Source organism: Cervus elaphus, chromosome 8 (assembly GCF_910594005.1).
Source record: "Cervus elaphus chromosome 8, mCerEla1.1, whole genome shotgun sequence".
Classification (NCBI taxonomy): Eukaryota; Metazoa; Chordata; class Mammalia; order Artiodactyla; family Cervidae; genus Cervus; species Cervus elaphus.
In genome coordinates, this window is record NC_057822.1 from 2,471,433 (window position 1) to 2,496,110 (window position 24,678).

The 24,678-nt window shown below is 59.8% G+C and overlaps 1 protein-coding gene across 1 annotated transcript in view; it reads right to left on the reverse strand.

The window, feature by feature from the left end:
* Positions 1 to 11,331: 11,331 nt before the first annotated feature.
* Positions 11,332 to 24,678, reverse strand: part of ALDH4A1 (aldehyde dehydrogenase 4 family member A1) — a 32,281-nt gene continuing 18,934 nt past the window's right edge. The window contains exons 6-15 of the mRNA XM_043908968.1: positions 23,126 to 23,275; positions 22,976 to 23,050; positions 21,679 to 21,866; positions 18,947 to 19,020; positions 16,424 to 16,620; positions 16,254 to 16,301; positions 15,137 to 15,289; positions 14,334 to 14,455; positions 13,624 to 13,742; positions 11,332 to 12,753 (exon numbers count right to left, since the gene is read on the reverse strand). Of these exons, the coding sequence (XP_043764903.1) occupies positions 12,641 to 12,753; positions 13,624 to 13,742; positions 14,334 to 14,455; positions 15,137 to 15,289; positions 16,254 to 16,301; positions 16,424 to 16,620; positions 18,947 to 19,020; positions 21,679 to 21,866; positions 22,976 to 23,050; positions 23,126 to 23,275 (1,239 nt within the window). The 3' untranslated portion in view covers positions 11,332 to 12,640. The remainder of the gene's footprint in view (positions 12,754 to 13,623; positions 13,743 to 14,333; positions 14,456 to 15,136; positions 15,290 to 16,253; positions 16,302 to 16,423; positions 16,621 to 18,946; positions 19,021 to 21,678; positions 21,867 to 22,975; positions 23,051 to 23,125; positions 23,276 to 24,678) is intronic.

Below are 24,678 nucleotides of genomic sequence, written 5' to 3' on the forward strand. Positions count from 1 at the left end.
GGCTGGGAAATGGAGGTCTCAGAGGTGGCTCTGCCTCCCAGGAGAGCTGAAAACCTGACCCAGGGGATTTGCACAGACATTTACATACTGGTCCTGTTGCTGTTCATGGGGCAGGGAAGCACCTGGGACAGGTAGAGAGGTCTGTGGGCTCTGGGGAAAGAGGAGGCTGGAATTAGGATGAGCCTCCTGTCACCTGGATGAGGTCACATCTTCCTATGGTTTCAGACATTTGGGAGTGAAGGACATTCAGTTCAGTTCAGTCACTCAGATGTGTCTGACTCTCTGTGACCCCATGAACTGCAGCACACCAGGCCTCCCTGTCCATCACCAACTCCCAGAGCCTACTCAGACTCATGTCCATCGAGTCAGCGATGCCATCCAACCATCTCATCCTCTGTTGTCCCCTTCTCCTCCTGCCTTCAGTCTTTCCCAGCATCAGGGTATTTTCTAATGAGCCAGCTCTTTGTATAAGGTGACCAAAGTATTGGAGACTCAGTTTCAGCTTCAGCATCAGTCCTTCCAATGAATATTCAAGACTGATTTCCTTTAGGATTGACTGGTTTGATCTTGCAGTCCAAGGGACTCTCAAGAGTCTTCTCCAGCACCACAGTTCAAAAGCTGTGAAGGACATAGATTCTCCCATTAGGAGCAGAGTAGAGGGGGGCAAATTGAGCCCACACTTGAGCCTGACCAAGCTGGGGCTGTCACGTGGTCCAGTATCCCACACCCGACCCATTGTAGTTGTTCTAAAACAGCAGGCCCGATACTAAGAGTCAGGCATCACACTGAGAGCTCGTCATTCGCCGTCTCATTTACTGCTCACCGTAACTGGGGCTGTTACCAACCCCATTTCAGAGATGAGGAAACTGAGGCACAGAGAAGTTAAGAAACTCACTGGCAGTTGCACAACCAAGAGAGCTGGGGTTCAAAACCTCAAGGCCTGGATCTTAACCTCCATGCCGTGTTACATCAAAAGGGCCTTGTTCAGAATATATATATATATATATATATTTACTTATTTGGTTGTGTTGGGTCTTGGTTGCAGCAGGCGGGACCGTCACTGAGCCAAGTGGGATCTTTGGATCGCTCCTCACAGCACCAGACTCTCTGGTTGCGTTGCGGGGGCTCAGCTGTGGCACTCCGGCTCAGCTGCTCTGTGGCAGATGGGCTCTCAGACCCCCGACCAGGGATCAAACCCAGGTCCCCTGCACTAAGGTGGATTCTTAACCACTGGACCATCTGGGACGTCCTGAGGGCCTGGCTTTTGATAAAAGCAGCACAACAGCAGGCAGAGATTGGGAGGTTGGGGGCGGGGGACGAGGGGGCAGGTGTCTGTCAGCCGACAGTCCATCGGTCAGCTCTGCAGAGGGACCCTCCTGGGTGTGCCCCTGTCGATCCAGCGCCCAGGGGCAGGCGTTGTGGCAGAAAGGAAAGTTAAAAATTCCTAACGTTGAAGGTGACTCCCCCCAAGGAATAAGATAAAGGAAGAGAGCTCCAGCAAACCAGGAGCCTGCTTGGATCAGATATCCTCGTCCACTGAGGGCTGTTTTGGTCCTTGCTAGTCCCAACAATGCACACGTCCCTTAAGGGCCTGCTCCATAATGCCCAGACAGGATGGGTCTGTCACAGGCCCCAACCCTGCCCCTGGGGCCCAGGGTCATGGGGGAAAGAGGCTCCAAGGGACAGAGGGGATTGGAAACCCAGCACTGTCCCCCTGCCCACCCCTGCCAACTCCTGCTCCTCCTTCCACAGTCAGTTGGAGCCGCGCCTCCTCCTGGAAGCCTTCCTGGCCCCATTCGCAGACACCGCTTCTGCTCTGCGCTGCAGTGCTGACCCGTCTGGATCAGCACTGGGCCCCCGGGAGCAGACCCACGTCTTTGACCGGCTCCTGCTGGTGCACGCGTCTGCACTCCAGGAGCCTTGAGGCAACATGAGTCCAGCTGGCCTGGATGGGACGTCCGCTCTCTGTGCTGTGTGACTGTGGGCAGGTGACTTGACCTCTCTGAGTCTCTGTTTCCTACCGAAACAGGACTGATAATTCCAGCCTCATGAGATCAGTGTGGGAATTAAGGAAAACGGCGCGTGCGACCTGCAGGGCACACAGCCAGCCCTGGGGAAGGGTGAAGAGAGTGCGAGATTGTCCTTTCTGGTGATGAAGGGAGCGGCCACCGAGCCCAATTGAAAAAGCCCGACGTTTCCCGAAGGCGCCCTGAGAGGTGCCGGCTGTGCCTGTGGCAGTTCCGGAGGGACCACCCCTCCCGCACCCCTGGCCTCCCCGGGCTAAGGTCAGCCACACACATTGAAAACATTGAAAACAACAGGAAGAGGCCCCCTGCTGCCGCCGAAAGACGCGGGATTTTCTGTGTGACTTGGGGGCTGCCTGTCACCCTCTCTGGCAAACCAGTGGGCGGAGGGGGAGACCTGACCCATAGAATGAAAGAAGAGGCGGGCGGGGGGGCTCTGGGCCTGGCTCTGCCCTCCTCTGGCCTCAGTGTCCTCGTCTGCAGGATGGGGAGGTCCGCTTTGGACTGCCACATCCACGCTCCGAGTCAGCAAAGCCCCAGCTCTCATGCACCCCGTGTCACGCTGGCTCTCTCCAGGCCCCTGCCCATTGCCTCACCCCAAGCTCACACCCTCACCACCTCCTGTCCGGACCTCTCCGTCTGCCTCACCCTGACAGTTTCAGCCCCTTTAGGACAGCTCCGAGCCTCTCCTTCCTCGGCTCCAGCACCCCTGGGACCATACTGCGGCAGCGGCACGGCTGAGCCCCCGGCCTTGGGGTTCGCAGCCTCCACAGCCTGGCCCCAGCCCACCTGCTCTTCCCCTGCTCTCCTCTGCGCCATGTGCCTCAGGCTACAGCCACACCGGCCTCCTTGGAACAGGGTCCGCGGTGGCCTTCTGGGAGCCACTGAGACCATGGCCCCTTGCCCTGCCAGGCTCTCAGGAAATCATGAGGATTATAAGTAAATGGCATCCTTTCCGGGGTATATATGCCAGGCATGGTGCAAGCACTTTATATGTACAGTATCATTTAGTTTGTGCAACTACCCTGCCAAGCAGTCATTTTTACTCCCATTTTTAAAATGAGGAAACTGAGACTGAACAGTTAAGCAACTTGCCCAAAATCACACATCTAATAAGTGGTGATGCTAGAATTTATCTGCTGTGCTGCACAACTTGCGGGATCTTAGCTCCCTGACCAGGGACTGAACCCAGATCCACAGCAGTGAAAGCTGAGTCCTAGCCACCGGTCACTAGAAGTCGGTCCCAGGCTGCCACGCCATCAGCCCTCCTGCTGTCTGCTTCTTGTGTGTGCTGCCCCACAGGCGCTGTCCCTGCCACGCCCACCATGGGGCTGGGGGAGCCGGTGCCAGCCTCCCCCAGTGCAGGCCCCATCTCAAGGCCAAGGTGTTGGGAAGGACCACTTCCAGGCACATCGAGTGTGTGCATCAGTTTGACGAGCGGAAATAAACGTGCTGGTTGCCCGGTGGCCCTGGAATGTTCTGGAGACTCCCAGCCAAGTCGGGTTATTTAGCAAAGCTTGGGGGTAAGGGGATGGTGGAGTAGGAGAGTATCTAAGTTAACTGGAGCCTTCCGGGTGTGATATCGTGGCAGACAAGAGTGGCTGAGAAAGCCTTTCATCCAGAGGCCACTAGCCAAGCCCACTGTACATGGCAGGGCTGAGTCGGGTATGAGGGCCATAGTGGGGACACACAGAGGACGTGACTCACAGTCTGGAGACAGAAATCATGCCCCTCGTGAGGGCAGCACACATTGGAAGGTGCCCCGGGCACCAGTGCCATCCATAGCATGGCGTATTGTGTCAGAGCTAAGAGGGCCTGCAGAGCTCCAAAACCTACCCATTATACAGATGGAGAAACTGAGGCCTGGAGCGGGCCAGTTGCCAAAGGCCAGAAAAGCAAGTTGATTTCCCCTGGACTCCAATCAAGTCCAAAGCACATCGGGACAGCTCTGCAATGCCCTACGCTGTGCCGGCCGCCAAGATGGGGTAAGGAGAAGGGGACGTGTGGGCCAGCCAAGCGCTCTATGGGGGCAGCAGCCAGGGAGCACGGGAGGAGGATGGTGAAAATGAACCCAGGTTATTTCTGTGGTTAACACATTTGGAGGGCTCACCCCACACCAGGGATGGGGTGGGCACCCGCCACACTGCCGTTCTGTTTTATTCTCTCCACCTTTCGAGGTACTCCTGTGAGCACTCCAGTTTTCAGAGGAGGAGTCTGAGGTTCAGAGAGGGACCATGACTGATTCAAAGCCACATGGCGAATACATGGATTGGAGGAAGCCAGGACCCTAACAGGGGCTCATGGTAGTGGTGGTGACCTAGCGGTTCCAGGGAGGAAGGAACGATGGGGTCCCCTTGCTTAGTGTGGGCTGTCAGTCTGGATGGACCATCCTCTCTGAAGAGCAAAACCTGCAGAAGGAGCTCTGGACGGAGAGTCAGAAGTCCAGGCTTCCGAGTTAGCTCTGCCCCCATTGGAAGGCTACGCTTGGACCAGTGGCTTCCATTCTCTGGGCCTCAGCCTCCCCATCTGTAAAATGGACTCAGTGCATCTTAAAATTTCAGAGGCAAGGATCCTTTTGAGATCCTGATGAAAGTCCTGGCTGGACACTAAGGCATATACCAACAAATGCAGCTGTGCACCCAGATCCAGAGTGTCATGTGGCTCAGGCCATGATTCCTGAGACGCCGGGGCTAGGTGATCTCCAAGGTCCCCTCTTACCATGACCACACCTAAGAGGGGCGAGTGGGTGAGGCTTGGGCGCTGGCTGTCCGGAGGACAAATGCCAGGGGAACCCCAAGGCTACGGCTCTCCTTCAGGACTGCACACACCGCCCATGCATGCCGCATGGTGGCCCAGGCCACCCTCATGGGCCGGTCCGAGGCCCACATGCTCACACCTGTGTGGGCGCTGGTTGCCAAAGCGATGGAGAACCATGACCGACTTATGCAAAGTCCACGGGGCAGGGGCTGGCTGTGGAAATGGGGGCCCGGAGAGGATGCCGATTTGCTTTGCATCCGCTTCTCAGGGTGCCTGCGGAGGCACTGGCTGTGCACGCTCTGGGCTGGAGGGGGCTGCCCTGAATTTCCTTCCTCCCCCATCATGGGGGGTGGAGAGGGGCTGGAGCACAGGGGGCCCCTCGAGGGGCCTGACCCAGGGACTGGGGGGCCGCACCGGCTGCTCTCCCCGACCCCACCCTTGCGTACCCTCTGCTTGCCTCTCTGCCCACCTCCCCTCCTTTTCCCTCTGTCTCTCTCCTATCCGTTCTACCTCCTCCAGGACCCAGTGGGGCAGCTGGTAACCCGGCCCCAGTTCGGCTGAGGGTAGGCAGGCGTTGGCAGGCACGGATTCCCCGAGGAGTCCCTGAGCATCTGCTTGGTTCAGAGACACCTTGGAACAGGGTGCAGGGGGGCCTCAGAGCTGGTTCTCAAAGTGGCCAGCCCCACCAGTCACGCCTCCGAGAGTTCAGATGTCCAAAGTGGAGTGGGCAGGAGGATCCCGAGAAGCTGGGGACTAAGGAGTCAGCAAAGGCCTGAAGGAGGAGCTCTGCTGTGGTGGACAGAGGACAGAGATCCACTCAAGCCCCTTTTCTGAACTTTGCTGGGTGACCTCAAGCAAGCTCGGTCTCATCCAGAAAACGATCTGAAGATCCCAAATGACCACAAGCCCACTGAGAGCCAGAAAAGTGATGGTCACTAAGGGAGCGTGAAGGGCTGGGGTGGGGAAGAGGGCTGGTCTTGCTCTGTGGGGCTCCGGAGTGCCCAGCCTGCAGGGAGCCACCCAGCAGGCTCTGGTTCCACTCAGCTTCCTCACCTGTGAAATGGGCACAGCTGCCCTCCACGGAGGGTGATTAAATGAGATGCGTACGTGAAGCACCTGCTTGATAAATGATAGTGAGTGTTACACTGCAGTGTCGATGGCTTTGGTCCAGGCACGGAGCTGGCATTCTAGGCATTCTCGATTCTAGGCCCAATGAAGGCCCGGGGACTGTGACTCTGTAGGACTCTCCTTCCTAAGACTCAGATCTGACCAACCCGGCTTCTGGTCCTGGCTCTGCCACTTGCTGGCTGTCTAACCTCTTCCAGGCATTTCTGTCCCCACGACTCTCCTTCTGACGCCGTCTGCCCGGGTGCCCGTGTACCCTGGCAGAACATCAGCTCCCTGCTCCACCCCAGCCTCTGTGCCCCAGTGCTTGCGAGGCTGAGGGGTGCCTGCCAGCCACCTGGGGCCTGGAGAGAGGGCATGGCAGAGCTCCGGGGGAGAAGGCTGAGGGGCCCCGGGCACCTGAGGGTCGTATGGCACCTGCCCCACCATCCAGGGTGGCTGTCATCAACCCCGGGGAAGGGGCACAAGGCTGGCTGCCTGTCTCTGGAGCCAGCGTCAGCCATGCCTCCTCCCACCCCCTGGCTGGATGGCTCCCGCCCAGAAGCCACAGGATTCCTGTGAGGGGCCAGGACAAGCGGGTGCTGGTATAGCCATTGAGAGCAAGTTCTGCTCTAGCCCCTGCCCCTTACTGAGCAGGTCTCTCTGATCCTCAGTTTCCTCATCTGTGAAATGGGGCCAAAATAACACCACCTCCCTCCCAGGCTGGTGTGGTCCAAGATAATTAGCAGGAGCACCGGCCCATGGATAGGGAAGCCCAGCTTCAACTCCTTTCTGACCGCAGGCATCCAGGCCAGTGGTGCTGAGAGAGAGGGTGAGGGTATGTTCTCCTTCACTGAGCGGCTCACCCTGGGCAGGTCATGGGACCTGCTGTGCCTGCGTGATCAGTCGCTTCAGTCTTGTCTGACTCTTTGCGACCCTATCGACTATAGCCTTCCCCCCACCCCAGGCCCCTTAGTCTATGGAATTCTCCAGGCAAGAATACTGGAGGGGGCTGCCACGCCTGCCTCCAGGGGATCTTCCCGACCCAGGGGTTGATCCCTCATCTCCTGCGTTTTCTGCATTGCAGGCAGATTCTTTCTTTACCTGCTGGGCCATCAGGGAAGCCCATGGGACCTGGCACTTGGTTCTAAAACTCGTTGTTTGATCCTCAGCTCCTGGAGAAGCGTCAGATCTGAGGTTGGAGAAGCCCCGGCATGTTAGCACTGTGCCCAGTGGCCAGGCAGGCGGCGGCGGGGAACGGGGACCCAGGCGGCCACCTAGCTCCAGGTGTGAGTTATCTCACCCATCCGCTCCTCAGCCCCCCATCTGTAAAACACAACCAACGGAACACACCTTCCGGGGTTACAGTGAGAATCTCAGGGTCTGACGTCTAGAGCCTTGAGCACAATGCGTGTGTTCAGTAATGACGGCTCTTGCTATTTCCTGTGCTGCCTCTAGACAGAGAACATACAGGAACCATGATGATGGATGCGAGGGTGGCTGAGTTAATAAAAACGAAGATGTGGCTCTGTTGAGAGGGTGGGTCTGCAGCCTGCCGCTTCCCCAGAGAGCCTCCCTCCCCGCAGGAGCTCCAGGTCTGCCTGGCAACTGGGGCACAGGTGGCTCCTAATTTCCTTAGCGTGCACGCTCCACTGGCAGCCCATGGGCAGCGGTGGCAGGGACATCCGGCCTCAGTCAAATGGTTCACGCTCCTGCCCAGACCTGCGGCGGGGCTCCAGCCGCAGCAGGGAAATGAAGAGGCTCCTTGAGCCACTGTGGACATGGGGACTTAACTGTGGTGAGCATGCAAAGAGGCCTCGGGCACGCGGGTGGGCATCGAGCCCTTGGCAGCCACCGGCCCCAAGCCTGGGAGATGAGGAAGGCGGAGAAAGTGGAGTGAGCAACAGCCACCCCCTTCCCTCATCCGGTGGAGTCAGCTCTGGGCCGGGAGGAGACAGGACAAAACATCCTTAAAGGCACAGCTGGGAGTCAGGGGCCTGACAGAGCAGGTGGCAGGGGATGGCTGAGGCCTCCATGGCCCAGGTTCAAACTCAGCCCTTTACCAACCGGCTGTGTCACCCTGAGATCCCATTCTGCGCGACTTCCGTAGGCCTCCACAGCATGTGCTTAACAGGTACCTGGGAAGGCCAACCGCAACGTCAGGGCTCTGCTGAGGCTGATAGGCAACCACTTGGCCAGTGAGCAGCCAGCTGTCTCAGTGCGCCCTTGATAAGTCACTCCATTCCTTCAGAAACGATAACAGGGCCTCTGTATCCCCTTCTACAAAATGTAGCTGCGTCCCTTCCCTGAGCTCCCACTCTCCCGACTCCATCCCCCTCTCTCTCCTGAGTCCATCCCCCACTCTCTCCTGACTCCATCCCCCACTCTCCTGAGTCCATCCCCCCCACTCTCTCCCGACTCCATCCCCCTCTCTCTCCTGACCCCATCCCCCACTCTCTCCTGACTCCATCCCTCTCTCCTGACTCCATCCCCCACTCTCTCCTGAGTCCATCCCCCACTCTCTCCTGAGTCCATCCCCCACTCTCTCCTGACTCCATCCCCCACTCTCTCCTGAGTCCATCCCCCACTCTCTCCTGACCCCATCCCCCACTCTCTCCTGACTCCATCCCTCTCTCCTGACTCCATCCCCCACTCTCTCCTGAGTCCATCCCCCTCTCTCTCCTGAGTCCATCCCCCACTCTCTCCTGAGTCCATCCCCCACTCTCTCCTGAGTCCATCCCCCACTCTCTCCTGACTCCATCCCCCTCTCTCTCCTGACTCCATCCCCCTCTCTCTCCTGACTCCATCCCCCTCTCTCTCCTGAGTCCATCCCCCACTCTCTCCTGACTCCATCCCCCTCTCTCTCCTGAGTCCATCCCCCTCTCTCTCCTGAGTCCATCCCCCACTCTCTCCTGACTCCATCCCCCTCTCTCTCCTGACTCCATCCCCCACTCTCTCCTGACTCCATCCCCCACTCTCTCCTGACTCCATCCCCCACTCTCTCCTGACTCCATCCCCCTCTCTCTCCTGACTCCATCCCCCACTCTCTCCTGACTCCATCCCCCACTCTCTCCTGACTCCATCCCCCTCTCTCTCCTGACTCCATCCCCCACTCTCTCCTGACTCCATCCCCCTCTCTCTCCTGAGTCCATCCCCCACTCTCTCCTGACTCCATCCCCCTCTCTCTCCTGAGTCCATCCCCCTCTCTCTCCTGAGTCCATCCCCCACTCTCTCCTGACTCCATCCCCCTCTCTCTCCTGACTCCATCCCCCACTCTCTCCTGACTCCATCCCCCACTCTCTCCTGACTCCATCCCCCTCTCTCTCCTGAGTCCATCCCCCTCTCTCTCCTGAGTCCATCCCCCACTCTCTCCTGACTCCATCCCCCTCTCTCTCCTGAGTCCATCCCCCTCTCTCTCCTGAGTCCATCCCCCACTCTCTCCTGAGTCCATCCCCCACTCTCTCCTGAGTCCATCCCCCTCTCTCTCCTGACTCCATCCCCCACTCTCCCCTGACTCCATCCCCCTCTCTCTCCTGACTCCATCCCCCACTCTCTCCTGACCCCATCCCCCACTCTCTCCTGACTCCATCCCCCTCCTCCTGACCCCATCCCCCACTCTCTCCTGACTCCATCCCCCACTCTCTCCTGACTCCATCCCCCACTCTCTCCTGACCCCATCCCCCTCCTCCTGACCCCATCCCCCACTCTCTCCTGACCCCATCCCCCACTCTCTCCTGACTCCATCCCCCAACTCCATCCCTGACTCCATCTCCCCTGGCACACACCAATAGCAGCCCTGAGTGAGCCAGGGTTGGGGCTCTGCCCAGGGTTGTGTCCCTTCCCCTCCCTCCAGTTCTAAGATCCTCAGACCAACAGTGCTAAGCAACAGCGCCTGGGACGGGGGTGGCAGATGTCTGTGAGGTTCAGGAACACCTCTGTTTACATTATCTAGGGGTGAAGACAAGCTGGGGATGCACCAGTTTTCCCCTCTAAGTCAGCTGACTCAGGTGGAATTTGGGCTCAAAATAACTGACCACAGTTGCGCCCTGTCACGTCACCTGGCCAGCAGGCGGATTCTTTCTTCACCTGCTGAGCCATTGGGGAAGCCCGTGGGACCTGGCACTTGGTATTAAAACTTGTCATTTGATCCTCAGCTCCTGGGGAAGTGTCACATCTGAGGTTGGAGAAGCCCCGGCACAGGTAGGGGGCGTCGAGGTGGGACGTTAGGACTGTGCTCGGGGCGTCTGCAGCCGTGTGGACATCCGGGTGGAAGAGAAAGGGTGGGCTTTGGAAGCACACAGACCTGGGTTTCCTGCCTGGGGATGTCAGAGCTTGCCAAGTCCCGTCACTTTTCCGCACCTGTGTCCTCACCTGCAAAATGGGGGCAAGGCAGCACTTCTTCATAAGACGGTTGTGCGTGAAGAAAACAGAGGCAAAGTCTTTGGCACAAGTATTGAGTCAGGGTTCTGAAGAAAAGCAGAACCTCTAGGAAGATGCGCAGAGACACAGGGCAAGCTTTAGTGTAAAGAGCAAGCCCACATGATCACGGAGGCTGGAAAGTCCTAAGAGTACAGCGCTGGCTGGGAAGCCAGAAATGCAGGGAGTAGCAGCTGAGTCCAAAGGCAGCCGCTGGCAGAGCTCCTTCCTGCTCACGGGCACATACGCAGGGGGTCAGTCTTCGTTCTGTTCAGGCCTTCAACTAATTGGATATGGCCCACTCACGTTATGGACAGTAATCTGCTTTCCTCAAAGCCCACAGATTTAAATGTTGTACGTGTGTGCTAAGTCACTTCTGTCGTGTTTGACTGTGTGACCCCATGGACTGTAGCCCGCCAGGCTCCTCTATCCATGCTATTCTCCAGGCAAGAACACTGGAGTGGGTTACCATGGTCTCCTCCAGGGCATCTTCCTGACCCAGGGATCAAACCCATGCCTCTTACGTCTCCTATTAATCTCATCCAAACAACACCTCCATGGAAACATCCAGAATAATGCTGAAGTAGACACCTGGGCATCATAAGCCAGCCAAGCTGACCCATGACCTTAACTATCCCAGCACTTAGTGGTGGTTGTTACAACAACAGGTAAACAGGTTAACATTGTTGAATCATTAATTCTATATCTAGCATTGCTCTGAGCACTTATGTGAATTAACTCATTGAATTCTCAAGACTGTGTGTGTGTGGGAGGAGTGGTGGTTATTTCCACCTATGAAGAGACAGAGAGTCAGAAACGACTGCCCAACTTTTCGGAGCTGGGATTTGAACCCAGGCCCTCCGGCCCCAGAGTTCCCGCCACTCACGCAGGACTTCCTGCCAGCAGGGCTCACCCTTCCCTCCATCACACCAGGGCACGGTGCCCCTGACACCTAGTGAACGTTGGCAATCTCAGCCGACGAGAAGGTGACCAGCCCCCCCTGCTCTCACCAGAAAGGCCACCAGTCCGGTTCAGGAAGAGGCATTTTATTGGGCGGCGTCAGGGCAAATCCCACCGCCACTTCCCAGCGCAGAGCTAGTAGAACCAGGAATACCTCCGGCCTGCCTGCTGCCCGTCCTGGCCCCCCTGTGAGAAACACCCCTGACCGCGGGCACGGTGTGTGACCGTGCACTCGGGGAGCGGCCACTCCAGCCCCACGGGGGCCCCACACCAGCCGCGCCTGAGGAGGGCCCCTAAAACCTGCCCCCAGAGTCGCCACTTACAATTCCCTGACCACCCAGGATGCATCTGAGTGCCCCCCGATTAGCTGCATGAAGGAACAGGCCTCTGATGGGCCAGTCCACACAGAGCCACGAACATGCCAAGGAGGGACGATTCTGTAAGTGAGCCTCAGCCAGGCCGGACGGGGACCCAAGGCGAGGTCTTGGGGTGCTGGGGAAGGCAGGGGCAACATCTACCCGGGCCAGTGGGCATTGAGCTCCTGCAGGAAGCCCCAGGCCAGCGGAGGCTCTCGAGGCAGGACCCAAGAGCTGATGAAGTGGCAGGAAGGGCCCCCAAGGTCTGCCAACCTCACAGGACCGGCAGGAACGACCGGCACCCTGGCAGGTGGACTGCAAGAGCCCCCCAGTCCCACCGCCTGGAGACCGCCAGGAACCCGAGGGCCTCTGGTGAGCCCAGGCACTTGGGAGCAAGGCACACAGGGTCTAAGGCATCTGATTGGGCGCAGGTACCTGCGGCACAGGTGGGTCTGGGCAAAGAGCGAGTGAGCAGCACGAATCAAGCAGGGCAAAGCCAGCTGGTGTCCCCATGACCTGTGACCACAACGTGGCAGCCCCGCAGGCCACCCTGGTCCCCCCTAACCCTGGAGACCCGGAGGAGCCAGGCACCCCGGTGGGTGCGGCGTGCCAGGGTGCCCAGAGCTGCCCCCTCCTCCCGCAGACCCACGAGCTACTCCACTGCCCCTCCCCAGGCCCCTGAGACCCGGGACACAGCGGAGAGGAGCAAGAAGGGGACCGGTGGAGAAGCAGTTGGGCGCTGAGGTCACACCCACCGGGGAAAGTCTAGGACACTCTGGGGGCACAGCTGGCAGCCCCATTCCTCCCGACAGCGTGATCTCACAACCCAGAGCCCACACCTGACTCTAAGGCGGGGGACAGGCCAGGAGGCAGGCCGGTGTGGGGCAGGGGGCAGGACTCAGGCCTACAAAGAGGGTCGCCCCCTGGGGAGCGGGGTGGAAGCGTGGGGCGTGGTCAGTGCACTGAGGTCAGTCTTCTGGACGGACAGACGGACAGGTGGACAGCGGAGGCGCCAACCGGGGCTCACTGCATGTACGGGTAGCGCCAGTCCCCCAGAGGCCCGCGCGTCTCCTTGATGACCTGGGGCGACGTCCACCGCAGGACATAGTGGGGGCCGCCTGGCTTGTCGTTGGTTCCTGTGGAAAGACAGCTGTTTGTCCCCCAAAAGGTACAACAGCTCTGCATAGAAGGGAGAAGGAGCGGGGAGGAGCGGACGGAATGAACGGGGCAGCCAGCAGCTAAGCTAGCCCCTACACGGCGGCCGGGGCTCCCCAAGCGCCTCTGGGCAGAGGGCACTCAGCCGGTGGTCGGCGGGGGCAGGAGCCGGCGAGCGGACAGGACGCCCAGGCTCCCCAGGTCCCCGCGCAGGCCCTGCAAGGCGTGGCCGAGAGGCAGGAAAGCACTGTGGAGGGCACTGGACGGGTAGCTGGGAGGCCGAGGTTCTGGCCCCAGCTCTGCCACTAGGCACCGGGACCTCTGGCAAGTCCCTGCCCCTCGCCAAGCCTCAGTTTCCCCATTTGTAGACAGGAGGGGGTTGGACTGCAGTGGCCTGGAATACGTCAAGTCGTGGTTAGTTGCTAAGTTGCATCCGCCTCTTTCTGACCCATGGACCAAGAGCCAGGCTCCTCCGTCCACGGGATTTCCCAGGCAGGAACTTGAGCGAGTTGCCGAGCCTTCCTCCAGGGGATCTTCCCAGCCCAGGGATCAAACCCGCGTCTCCTGCACTGGCAGGCGGATTCTTTACTGCTGAGCCACCCAGGAAGCCAAGATGCGGATGCTGGGACCCACATCCCGGCTCCACCACTTCCTGGCCACGCGCCCTTGGGCCAATCACTTCACCTCCCTGGGCCTCAGTTTTCCCCTCTGTAAAATGGGAAGGGGGCGGTGGGCAGGACTCTGCGTCAGCACAGGGCCTGGCCCTCCGTGCCTCTTAACATCCTCGAGATGAAGCAGCAAGGGTCTCCCCCAGGAGCTCAGCCCCCTCCTAGAAAGGAGGACCCACTCACCCGAGACTCGGGCCCCCCCGAAGGGCTGCTGGCCCACCACTGAGCCGGTGGACTTGTCGTTGATGTAGAAGTTGCCAGCAGCGTTCCTCAGCAGCTCTGTGGCCTCCCGGAGAACGTCCCTACACGGCAGGGCCGCGGTAAGAGGGCGGCCGGCTCACCCTCGCCCCTGCCCCAGGGCCGATCCTCCAGCAGCCCTCCTCAGCTCACACGGGCCGCCTGGTAAGCATGGGGCCAGCCGCCAGTCCTGGGTCCCTGCCCTCGGCAGCTCGGGAACCCCCCGAGCCCCAGCCTGCCCCTCAGGTTCCAACCCCGCCTTCCTCTCTTAGAGGCAGAGGTAGGGAGGCAACCAGTACCAGGGAGAAAAGACAGGACAAAGCCTCAGGTCCAGCGTCACGGACCCCAGCGGGGAATCCTGCCTCTGCCAGACAAGTGGAGTGCCTGGGCCCAAGCTCTGCCTTCTGCCCTGAGCCCCATCAGACCAGGCGGCGGGTCACAGGCGCTGACTGCCGGGCCCCAACCCTAGAGACCTGGCTTCAGCAACCAACAGTGCGGCCCCAGCATCAAGGCTTTAACAAGGCGCCCGCGGCCTCTGTCTACCTGCCGGCCGGGGCGGAGCGAGGGGCATGGAGAGCAGGGATCCGCGTCCGGGAGGGGGCCGTCTCTGGGGACGGGGACATCAGGACTAGCGCCGAGGGGCCGCGGCCACTCACCTGTCCTGGGCGAACACTGCCCCCGTGAGGCCGTAGCTGCTGGTGCGGTCCACGAGCTGCAGCGTCTCCTTGTACTCCTCGTCTGGGTAGACGTACGTGGCCAGCACAGGGCCGAAGATCTCCTGGAGAGAAGCTCCAGGGTCGGGCCCGCCTGGACCCGTCCCTGAGGCCTCCGCCGCCCCCCGACCCCCTTCTCAGCCCAGCAGCCTGGGCCAGGCCTTGCCTCCCGCTGGGTTCTCTCCAGGGCAGGTCCTGCCCTGCCCACCCCACTCCACCCAGCAGAAGATCCGGGGACCTTCTGGCCTCCCTGCCAGCCAGACCCACCCCCAGAGCCAAGAGTCCAGGCCCTTGGAAGGGGGACACTTCTGGCAACAGCCGGCCAGGGAACTGCCTGCAACATCACTCGGGGGGCTGGGGGAAGACCCCTTGCCCCTGCACTGTCATCCTGGGCAACTGCCCTGACTTCTCAGAAACTCAGCTTCTCATCTGTACAATGCGAACAATACACCAAACCTCATCTCCACCAACTCCCTGCCCCACTTAAGACTCTACAGACATTAGAAGCTGAGAGGGCTGTAGGGGCCTCCGGGCAGCAGGCAGTCAGCGCTGTGGCGTCAGGCCAGCCAGCAGCGTCGGGGATCTGGGGTCTGGGGGCCTGAGCGCAGGGCCTGGCTCTGCTCTCCCCAGGGGTGAGGCAGGCCCCTGGCAGGGCCGCGCCGTCCTCAGCTGTGAGACGGGATGACGCCCCGGGAAGCATGCGGAGACGCTGCCTCCTCCCAGCCCCACCCGCCTCCCGCCGTCACCTCCTTCATGATGGGGTCCTGGGGGTCCTTGCTCTCGATGATACAGGGCTCCACAAAGTAGCCCACAGAGTCGTCACACTGGCCCCCGGCCAGGATGGTGAGGCTGGGCGAGGAGCGGGCGTGCTCTAGCCACTTGCGGATGCGGCCGAAGGACTGCAGGATCGGGGTGGGGGGTGTCAGGGGCCGGCTGGAGGCCATTCCCAGCCGAAGCCCCCAACACAGCTGCCCCGGATTCTGAAGGGGGCGGTCGCCAGGCTGGGGGACGGGGCAGCTGACAGCAAACAGGGCCTGGCCGAGCAGGGCAGAAACAGGAGGCATGTCCAGGCTCGTGTGTGTGTGTGTCAGAACACGTACAGAAAGAGAAAGGAAGAAAGGGAGGGCACTCACTCGTGTCCGACTCTGTGCGACCCCATGGACTGTGGTCGAGCAGGCTCCTCTGTCCATGGGATTTTCCAGGCAAGGGTACTGGAGTGGGTTGCCATTTCCTTCTCCACGAGATCTTCCTGACCCAGGGATTGAACCCGGGTCTCCTGCATTGCAGGCAGACGCTTTACCATCTGAACCACCGGGGAAGTCCAAGAACATGTATACTTAGATATAAACATCATGCAAACATAGATGTGTCTTTAGGCTTAAGGCCATGAGTCTCGTGCATTATGTGTTTCTGCAATGCAGACCCACACATGTGCCTACACACGTGTGCATACATGCATGCACATACATGTGTGCACACATGTCAGATTTGTCTATGTATGGAGACGTGTGTGTGGGTGTGCATGTGTTTACATGGGTGGATCTATGTGCATGACCCCCCCAGAGGTCTACATGAATGTGTTCACGGCGATGCGTGTACCTGTGTTCAGGGGTATGTGTGCAGGCATGTGGGCCTATGTGTGAGAGTGTGTGTGTGAACACGGGCACATTAAGGGGGCCTGGTGGCAGGGTGTGCAGGAGGCGAGCTCCTCTCTGGGGAGGGACGCTTCTATTCCTTCCAGGGCTGGCGGGAGCGGCAGGGACTGTGTGCGTGGCTCTCAGACTACCCTGCTCGAAGCAGATCTGGGTCACTCTTCCCGCCCCCCACCCAGCCCAGGCCTGGCACCCCCCAGAACTCCCGTACCTTGGCATCAATCACGGCAGAGAAGAAGGTCCCAAAATCCTCTGCAGGCTGGAGGCAAGGGACACAGATAGAGAGGAGGTGGCTGCGGGCTGAGACCAGAGGAGTGCCCCCCCTCACACACCTCGCCCCCCCAGCAGCCAATCCCATCAGCCCCCCGCTGGGCCACTCACGTTGCCCACTTTGATCCCGCGGAGCTCCTCCAGCAGCCGCCCTTTGATCTGCGGCCACAGCGAGCGGGGTACGTAGAGGCGGGAGCAGGCCGAGCACTTCTGGCCGCCGTACTCGAAGGCCGAGCGCAGGGTCCCGCTCACCACGCTGTCCACGTCGGCCGAGCGGTGCACGAAGTGGAAGTTCTTGCCCCCGCACTCTACAGGGCGGGAAGGGAGGGGGCGAACGTCGGGCCAGCCCCGGGGCCCAACACACAGCCTGCTCCTGCGCACAGAGCCCCGTGACCAGCCCCCGGGACGGGCAGAGGAGGCCATGAGAAGCCGCGCGCCCTGGACACTGACCAGCCAGGCCTGTCCTCCCACCCTGCAGACAGGAAGAAGGAGGCCCAGGCACGGGCAAAGGGCACCAGGGGGCGTCGGGACCAGCTTTCCCACTTCACAGATGAGAAAACAGAGTCTGGGGATGGGAATGCTGCCCAACATAACTAAGGCCAAGGAAGGGCCAGAACCCAAGGCTCCCCGAAGCTTGGCCACTCCCGGCAGCGGGCGAAGCTTCCTTTGAGCCTTCCCCTGATCCCTACCCAGGTCCACAGTCAGGGCTGGCTCCTCTTTCCTCCCCGTGGCAGGGGGACACCCCTCCCTGGTCCCCTTGGTGTAAGGGAGCCCAGGGAATCACACCACCATCTGGGCCTTATCAGTTTCTTCATTCAGTTAAACATCACCCAACAGCAGCTCGTGTTACAAAGCACTCACTACCGGCCAGACTCAGTTCAAAGCACTCCGTGTCCCTTTTCACTGAAGCCTCACGGCAACCTCCCATTATGATCCCATCTTAAAGACAAGAAGACTGAGGCATGCAGAGACTAAGGCGCGTACTCAAGGTTGGGAAGTGGTGGAGTAGGCAGCGGTCTTTCTCCCTCAGGGAGACGGTGGGAGGGAGACTGAACTGAAAACCACGGACAGCTGACCCAGGGGACTCTGTTTCCCGGCTTATGAAGGTTGGACTGGGATGTGCTGAGAGGCTGGAAGTTAGAGATGCTACATCTGGCCCTGAGCAGAGTCACCTGCCCTGACACCCCTAAAAAAGCCCCACCAGCTTAAGAGGCAAACTGTTACATAAAGAATGGATAAACAACAAGGTCCCCAACACAGGGAACTATATACAATATCCTGTAACAAGCCACAATGGAAAAGAACTTGAAAAAGAATATACATATGTATGACTGAATCATCTTGCCGTATAGCCGAAATTAACCCAATACTGTAAATCAACCCAATTTGTAAATACTGTAGCCCAAGACTGTAAATCAACCATACTTCAATAAAAACTCTTTAAAAAGCTCCCACCAGCTCAGGAGTGGGGTCCAGTCTCCCTGTGGGTCCCACTTCACTTCCAGGAGCAAGAAGGCTAAACCACCAGCCCCAGCTCCGCCATTACTGCACTGTGACCCATTGGGGCCTCTGTCAAAACAGGGTTCTGTACCCCAAAGAGTTTCAGAAACACGACACATCGAGCCTGGCTCTTGACGATGAGTAATGCACATTAGTGGATTAAAGGCTCTGAGAAGGCCTGCAGGTAAGGAATCCGTTTTGCTTTAAACACAGTGCACGCCAAATGTCCTTGGCCATGAAACTGTGGGAAAATTATTATTTCAACAAGACCCACCCCTGCCGACGTCTCAGCCCCATCTCCTGCCCCACCCCACCCCTTTTCTCAGCTACACTGGCCTTGTTTCTTCGCACACAAGCTCGTTCCCACCTCGAGGTCTCTCCATTAACCGTTTCCTTGGCCTAGATCTGGGCAATGCAACCTGATGCAACATGGTACTCAGGAGCCCCATGCGGCCGTTTAAATTCAAGTTAATCAAAACTGAACATAACTTTCACTTCCTCAGTCACGCAGGTCACGTCTCCAGCGCCCCGCGGCCACACATGGTGAGTGGCTACCCTGCGGGACCGCACGGTAAAGCCATGTCCATCCTCGCAGGAAGGTCCGCGGGACAGCGTCCGCGCCCTGACGGTCTGCTCTCCAGACCTCGGTGAGGCCCGTTTCTCTTCACTGTTCAGGTTTCCACTCAAATGTTCCCTCCTCGAAGAGGCTCCCCACCCTGGCGTCACAGTCGCCCGCCACACCCAGCCTCTGGGCAGCCCTGCCTGTCACCTCTTTGCTCTCCTTTAATGAGCCACGGCCCTTCTCACCCCACGACCGTCATCTATCCCGCTGTTTACTGCCCGCCTCCCACCGCTGGAACAGAAGCTGCTGACGGCTGGGTCTCCGGCTCTCATCACCCTTGCATCCCCGCTCTCCAGAAAGTGCCTCTGCACAAACAGTAATTTCCTTGCTGCATGAGGAATGGAGAAGAAATGAGCGCTCTGAGCCAGAAGTGCTCTGAACAACCCCCGGGCCCTGCCAGGGCGGGGGTTCCAGGCTGGAGTGCTCCGCCCCTGCAGAGCCCCCCAGCTCTGGGGGCAGCCCCTCCGCCGCCTCCTCTTCCACGACGGCCAAGGCTGGGGAGGGGCCCTTACCTCCGGCCAGGCGTGGGAAGGTTCGGAACCGGTCCAGGTTCTGAGCCACCTGCTTCCACAGGTGTTTGAAGGTGCTGAAAGAGAGGACAGCGCAGGGATCAGGGCGCCAGGCTCAGGTACCTGAGCGGGTGAGGGGCCTGCTCCCTGCCCGCCCGACCAGAGGGTGGGGCGCAGGGTCAGCAGCCCCGCCAGAGGCTGGCAGGGGTGACGGCGGCGGCCGTGGAGTGATGGGGCACCAGGTAGGAGGTGGCAGCTGGCAACGGGCTGCATTCAGGGCCCACGAGGAGGGAGCAAGGGGAAGCTTGGCAGCAAGGCGGTGCAGAGAGGGGCCACGCTCCAGGCCAGGGCGTGGGGGTTCCAGTCCCCACCCGGGCGCACACAGCTGCGATCTTGTGCCCAACACTTAACCTCTCTGGGCCTCAAGATCATGCCACATCTGGAAACGGGAAAGAACAATTCCGCTCTGATGTAAGTCAAGTGCTGAGGACAGTGCCAGGCACGCCGTGGGTGCCTGACGGGGCACAGACACCACCAGGGTCGGCGGGGAGCGTCTCGAGCCCCGGGGACCGGGGAGGGTCCCAAGAGAGGCAGCTCAGGCCCCCGCCTCCTCGCCGTGCTCCGAGTGTGACCAACCTCAGCACCACAAAACAATAAAAATGCTAATCACCAGGGAGCTGGCGACACAGCAGCTGATACTAATTTATGACTTTCCCACCTTGGAGCCCGCTGCTCACCAGAGCATGGCGGATGGGGGCCGGGCCGCTCCGCCCGCTAATAGGCAGGGACCCGTGGGGCTGCGGCTGGCGGAGCGGGCCTTTTGGAAAACCGCCCTCCTCAGCAATTCTAACGCGGCCGTCGCCACCCGGCAAACCTTGGACGGGGCGGGTGGGAGCGTGAGGTCAGGCAGAGAGGGGAGAAGCCACCGCGGGTGAACCCAGGACACCTGGGAGGCCCAGAGTAGAGACCCCGACCTCTCCGCCCAGACGACCCACGGGGACCTCAAACTCAAGGTGACCAGCCTCTGGTCCATCTTCTTCCCGAGGCTCCCGGGTGCCCAGCCATCTGGGGTGCCCACCTTGGTGACCAATGCCCACCTCCAGCCTCAAGTCTGGATGTTCCCACTGACCCCCCGACCCCACAGACAGGCGATCGAGTCTCCCTGCCACCTCTTCACGTGAACCAGCCCATCTCTCCTGGCTGCTACCTCTCCACCCGGGTTCAGGCACCCGCTCTCCCTCTCCGGATCCTCCTAACCTGTCTCCTGCTCCCAGCCACGAGAGACTTGTGCTCAGGGCAGCCAGAGCCATCATCTAGGTCAGAGGCTGCACACGCAGGTCCCAGAGGGGCTGAGGTTGTCCAGGTATGCAGAGACCCAGGGCCTGTCGGGATGGCGGGGAACCAGAGACCACCCACCCACCTCCGGCCAATAGTGCCACACAGAAATGCAGGCCCCGTGGGACCGGGTTCGTAAATGAGGCCCCATTTGGATTTTCACACGAAACTGTCCCGGTGGTACAAGACTGTCCATCTCTATTAGGAGCCAAAGAACACAGAGCCACTGGCCAGGTCCAACTGCAGAGCGACCGTCTGTCTCTGCTCGAAACCAAAGTCTGACTGATTAAGCCACTCCCTCTAAAGAATCTGCCTGCACTGTGGGAGACCTGGGTTCCATCCCTGGGTCGGGAAGATCCCCTGGAGTACGAAATGGCAACCTGCTCCAGCATCCTTGCCTGGAGAATCCCATGGACGGAGGAGCCTGGCGGGCTACAGTCCAAGGGGTTGCAGAGAGTCGGACACGACTGAGTGACAAACGCTGTCGCTTTCGCGGTCCTGCAGGTAACCTTCCATGGCTCCCAACACCTTCAGGATAAAGTCCAAACACCTTTCAGGTTCACAGGGCCCCACAGCCACAAGTCTAATCCCTCAAGAGGCGTTTCCCTGATGGTCCAGTGGTTAAGACTCTACACTCCCAATGCAGGGGGCCTGGGCTTGATCCCTGGCCAGGGGGACTAGATCCGCGTGACTCAACTAAGACCCAGTGCAGTCAAAACAAAACAAGACAATCCCCCAGAGGTAGGACCTTGACTACTCCACGCGTTCACCGCCCAGCCTTAGCATCAGCAGAGCCCGGCAAGCACGGGGTTCAGTAAACATCAGCTGAGCGCACGAAAACACGGCTGTGATCAAACCAGGTGCTACCCGCACCCTCTGACCCTCAGCCCCAAGCTGCACACTCCAGCCTCATGGGACCGCGTCCACCCCGCAGAGCACAAGAGCGTCAGCCTTACGCCTCTGCAGGTGCGGTTCTCCCTCCTAGACTGCGCTCCTCCACCTCTGCCTGGCCTACTCCTCTGCTTAGACACCATCTCCTCCAAGAAGCCTTCCTGACTTCTCCTCCAATTTATTCCAAGCTTCGCTTTGTCCTTTCCAGGGACAGGGGTGGCATCAAAATCCATGTTGCCAAATACCTATAGGCTGCTTCTGGCCTGTGACACTCCTTCCTGTCCACTAACTAGTCTGACCCTCACAATGACTCTGCGAGGTAGGAATCAGCACAGTCAGGTGAAGGCATGGAGGCTCAGAGAGGTGAAGGGGCTCACCCAAGGGCCGCTCAGCGAGGAAGTGGGGTACCGTCAGCGCCGCCCCTGAGTTCAGCCCCGGCTCCCAGACAGAGGTCGGGAGGCCTGGGGAGCATCCCTGGCTACCCTGCCCAGCCCTCCTCGGGGACTTACGGCACGCTGCCTGTGAAGTTGATGCCGCACAGGTGCTCTGAGCTGGTGACGGTGTCCCCGAAGGTGGGCCCGTCGGCTGGCACAAACTGGATGATGTTGGGGGGCAGCCCGGCCTCCCTGAGGACGCGGTAGACGGCGTAGCTGGCCAGCATGGCGGTGTCGCTGGGCTTCCACAGGACCACGTTGCCCTGCCCAGGAGGCACGGGGATGACTCACAAGGCCGGGGGTGGCCAGCAGCCCTGACCCCCACCCTACCCCAAGGTGCAGCCATCCCTCAGCTACAGCTACTAGGGAGGTCCCCTGCAGGCCAGGATGCCCCCTCCCCAGCCCCACTCCCCGAGGTGCTGGGCACCAGGCCCTCCAACTGCTCTCGAATGAGCTGACGCCCTGCCCCGTCTGCTCCCACGCTCTGGCCGAGGCTCCTTTCCTCCTGAAGTCTGTGCCAACTGGTCCTGCCAGCACCCCTCGGGCAGGTCTGTCCTGGGTGTTTCCAGGTCGCCGGGCGCCCACAGGGCAAGGCTGGGCCAGCACACACGGGCTCTGTCTGCACGTGTTCTGGATGGAGGCGGGCACGTGGGCGCCGGGTGTGTGCAGGTCTGTCTGGGCACAGACGCACGAGGATGGGCCTGTGCGTGAGCACCTCCCAGATCACCCGGCCGCCCCGACCACTCAGCCCTCCTCCTGCTGCTCCCTGGGTGACCCAGCCCCCCGCGGGCAGGGCTGCAGCTCCCCCATCAACTCATGGGAGCTCACAGCCACCTTCATCCTGACCACGGCAGTGGGGCCACCGACTTCGAGACCGCCAGGACAGACCAAGCCCAAACCTCTACCTGTTTCATCATCTATTAGCCACGCAACTCTGACAAATAAGCCACTGGGCACAGAGCAAGCATTCAAAGGTGAGCTGTAATTATCATCATTATCAGCAGCCCCTGCATAACACTAAACCTGCACTGGGCCAGACCTGCCTGGTGTTAAGACGAGTCATAACACAGTCTTACTTGCTCTCCCCAACCCTGTAACATAAGCTTTTCTGTTATTTCTATCTTGCCAATGAGGATGCAGCCTCAGAGGAGGGCAGGGGCTCACCTGGGGTCACCCAGGGAGAGTGGGGCAACATGGGGACCCAGATCAGCCTCTGACCCCAGAAGTCTCTCCACAGCCCCCAGCTGCCTCCACTGTGTGCCTCTGCCCACAACAAGGGCTGGGGCCCAGGGCTCCGACGTGGCCTCCTGACTGTTGGGAGGGAAGCGATGACTCAGTCCCACCACCCCCCAGTCCGCTGTCCACATCTCACCATCAAGGCGGGAGCCCCTGCCAGGTTGCCGCCGATCGCCGTGAAGTTGAAGGGGGAGATGGCCGCCACGAAGCCCTGGGGAAGAAGAGGCGGTGAGGCCAGGCCCAGGGCTTCCCGCAGCTCCCCGCCTGTGCCACCCCCAGGCGGTACCTCCAGCCCCCGGTACAGCACGCTGTTGGTGCTGGGCGGCACGCTGAGGGGCTGCTCGCCTTCCAGCTCCACCGCAAACTTGGCGTTGAAGCGGAAGAAGTCGATGAGTTCAGCCGCGGCGTCGATCTCCGCCTGGATCACCGTCTTCCCCTGCGAGGCGGGAGGGCCCCAGGGTCAGTGGTGGAGGACCTGCCTCCCGAGAGCCCTCTCCTGACGCTGGACCCTGTGCCCACAGTCACATGATGCGCACGTGTGTTTGGGAGAATGAACCAGGGGAACCGAGGACTGCAAACACCAGCCGTGGGGAAGGCCTCTGGGCTCTCTGGGATCGGGCAGCCCCTCCCTGCACACACGGTCGCTGGCGGCGGCTCGCCCTGCCTGGGACGCCCCACCAGGGAAGGGGAACTGCTCCTTCCTGCCTCTCTGTGCCTGCCCACTTGCCCCCTGCTCCGCGCAGCCACTGTGCTTCCTACAAGCTCCTGGGTCTTCATTTCAGTTCAGTCGCCCAGTCGTCTCCGATTCTTTGTGACCCCATGAACCGCAGCATGCCAGGCCTCCCTGTCCATCACCAATTCCCGGAGTTTACCCAAACCCATGTCCATTGAGTCAGTAATGCCGTCCAACCATCTCATCCTCTGTCGTCCCCTTCTCCTCCTGCCTTCAGTCTTTCCCAGCATCAAGGTCTTTTCCAATGAGTCAGCTCTTCGCATCAGGTGGCCAAAGTATTAGAGTTTCAGCTTCAGCATCAGTCTCTCCAATGAATACCCAGGACTGATCTCCTTTAGGATGGACTGGTTGGATCTCCTTGCAGTCCAAGGGGTTCTCAAGAGTCTTCTCCAACACCACAGTTCAAAAGCATCAATTCTTCGGCGCTCAGCTTTCTTTATAGTCCAACTCTCACATCCATACATGACTACGGGAGAAACCATAGCCTTGACCAGACGGACCTTTGTTGGCAAAGTAATGTCTCTGCTTTTTAATATGCTATCTAGGTTCATCATAACTTTCCTTCCAAGGAGTAAGCGTCTTTTAATTTCACGGCTGCAATCACCATCTGCAGTGATTTTGGAGCCCCCAAAAATAAAGTCAGCCACTTTTTCCACTGTTTCCCCATCTATTTCCCATGAAGTGATGGGACCAGATGCCGTGATCTTAGTTTTCTGAATGTTGAGCTTTAAGCCAACATTTTCACTCTCCTCTTTCATCAAGAGGCTTTTTAGTTCTTCACTTTCTGCCAGAAGGGTGGTGTCATCTGCATATCTGAGGTCCTAGGTCTTAGGTCAAATAAAGAGGCATCTTCCTTTGGTCCTGGAGTGTGTGAGCCTCTTCCTGCCCAGGCGTAGCTCCCTGGGACCCTCTGGAGACTCAACACCCACCCAGGGGGACTCGGCTCGATCGGGAGACACTGGGCTGGTAGTGGGGGTGTCGTAGCGGCTCCGTGCAGCAGAGGGCGCTCTCATTACAGGCTGGCGACCAGGTGGGGCCGTGGGCGGGGCCGGGGCTGTGGGCGGGGCCGGGCTGTGGGCGGAGCCAAGATCCCTACTGTGGACAGG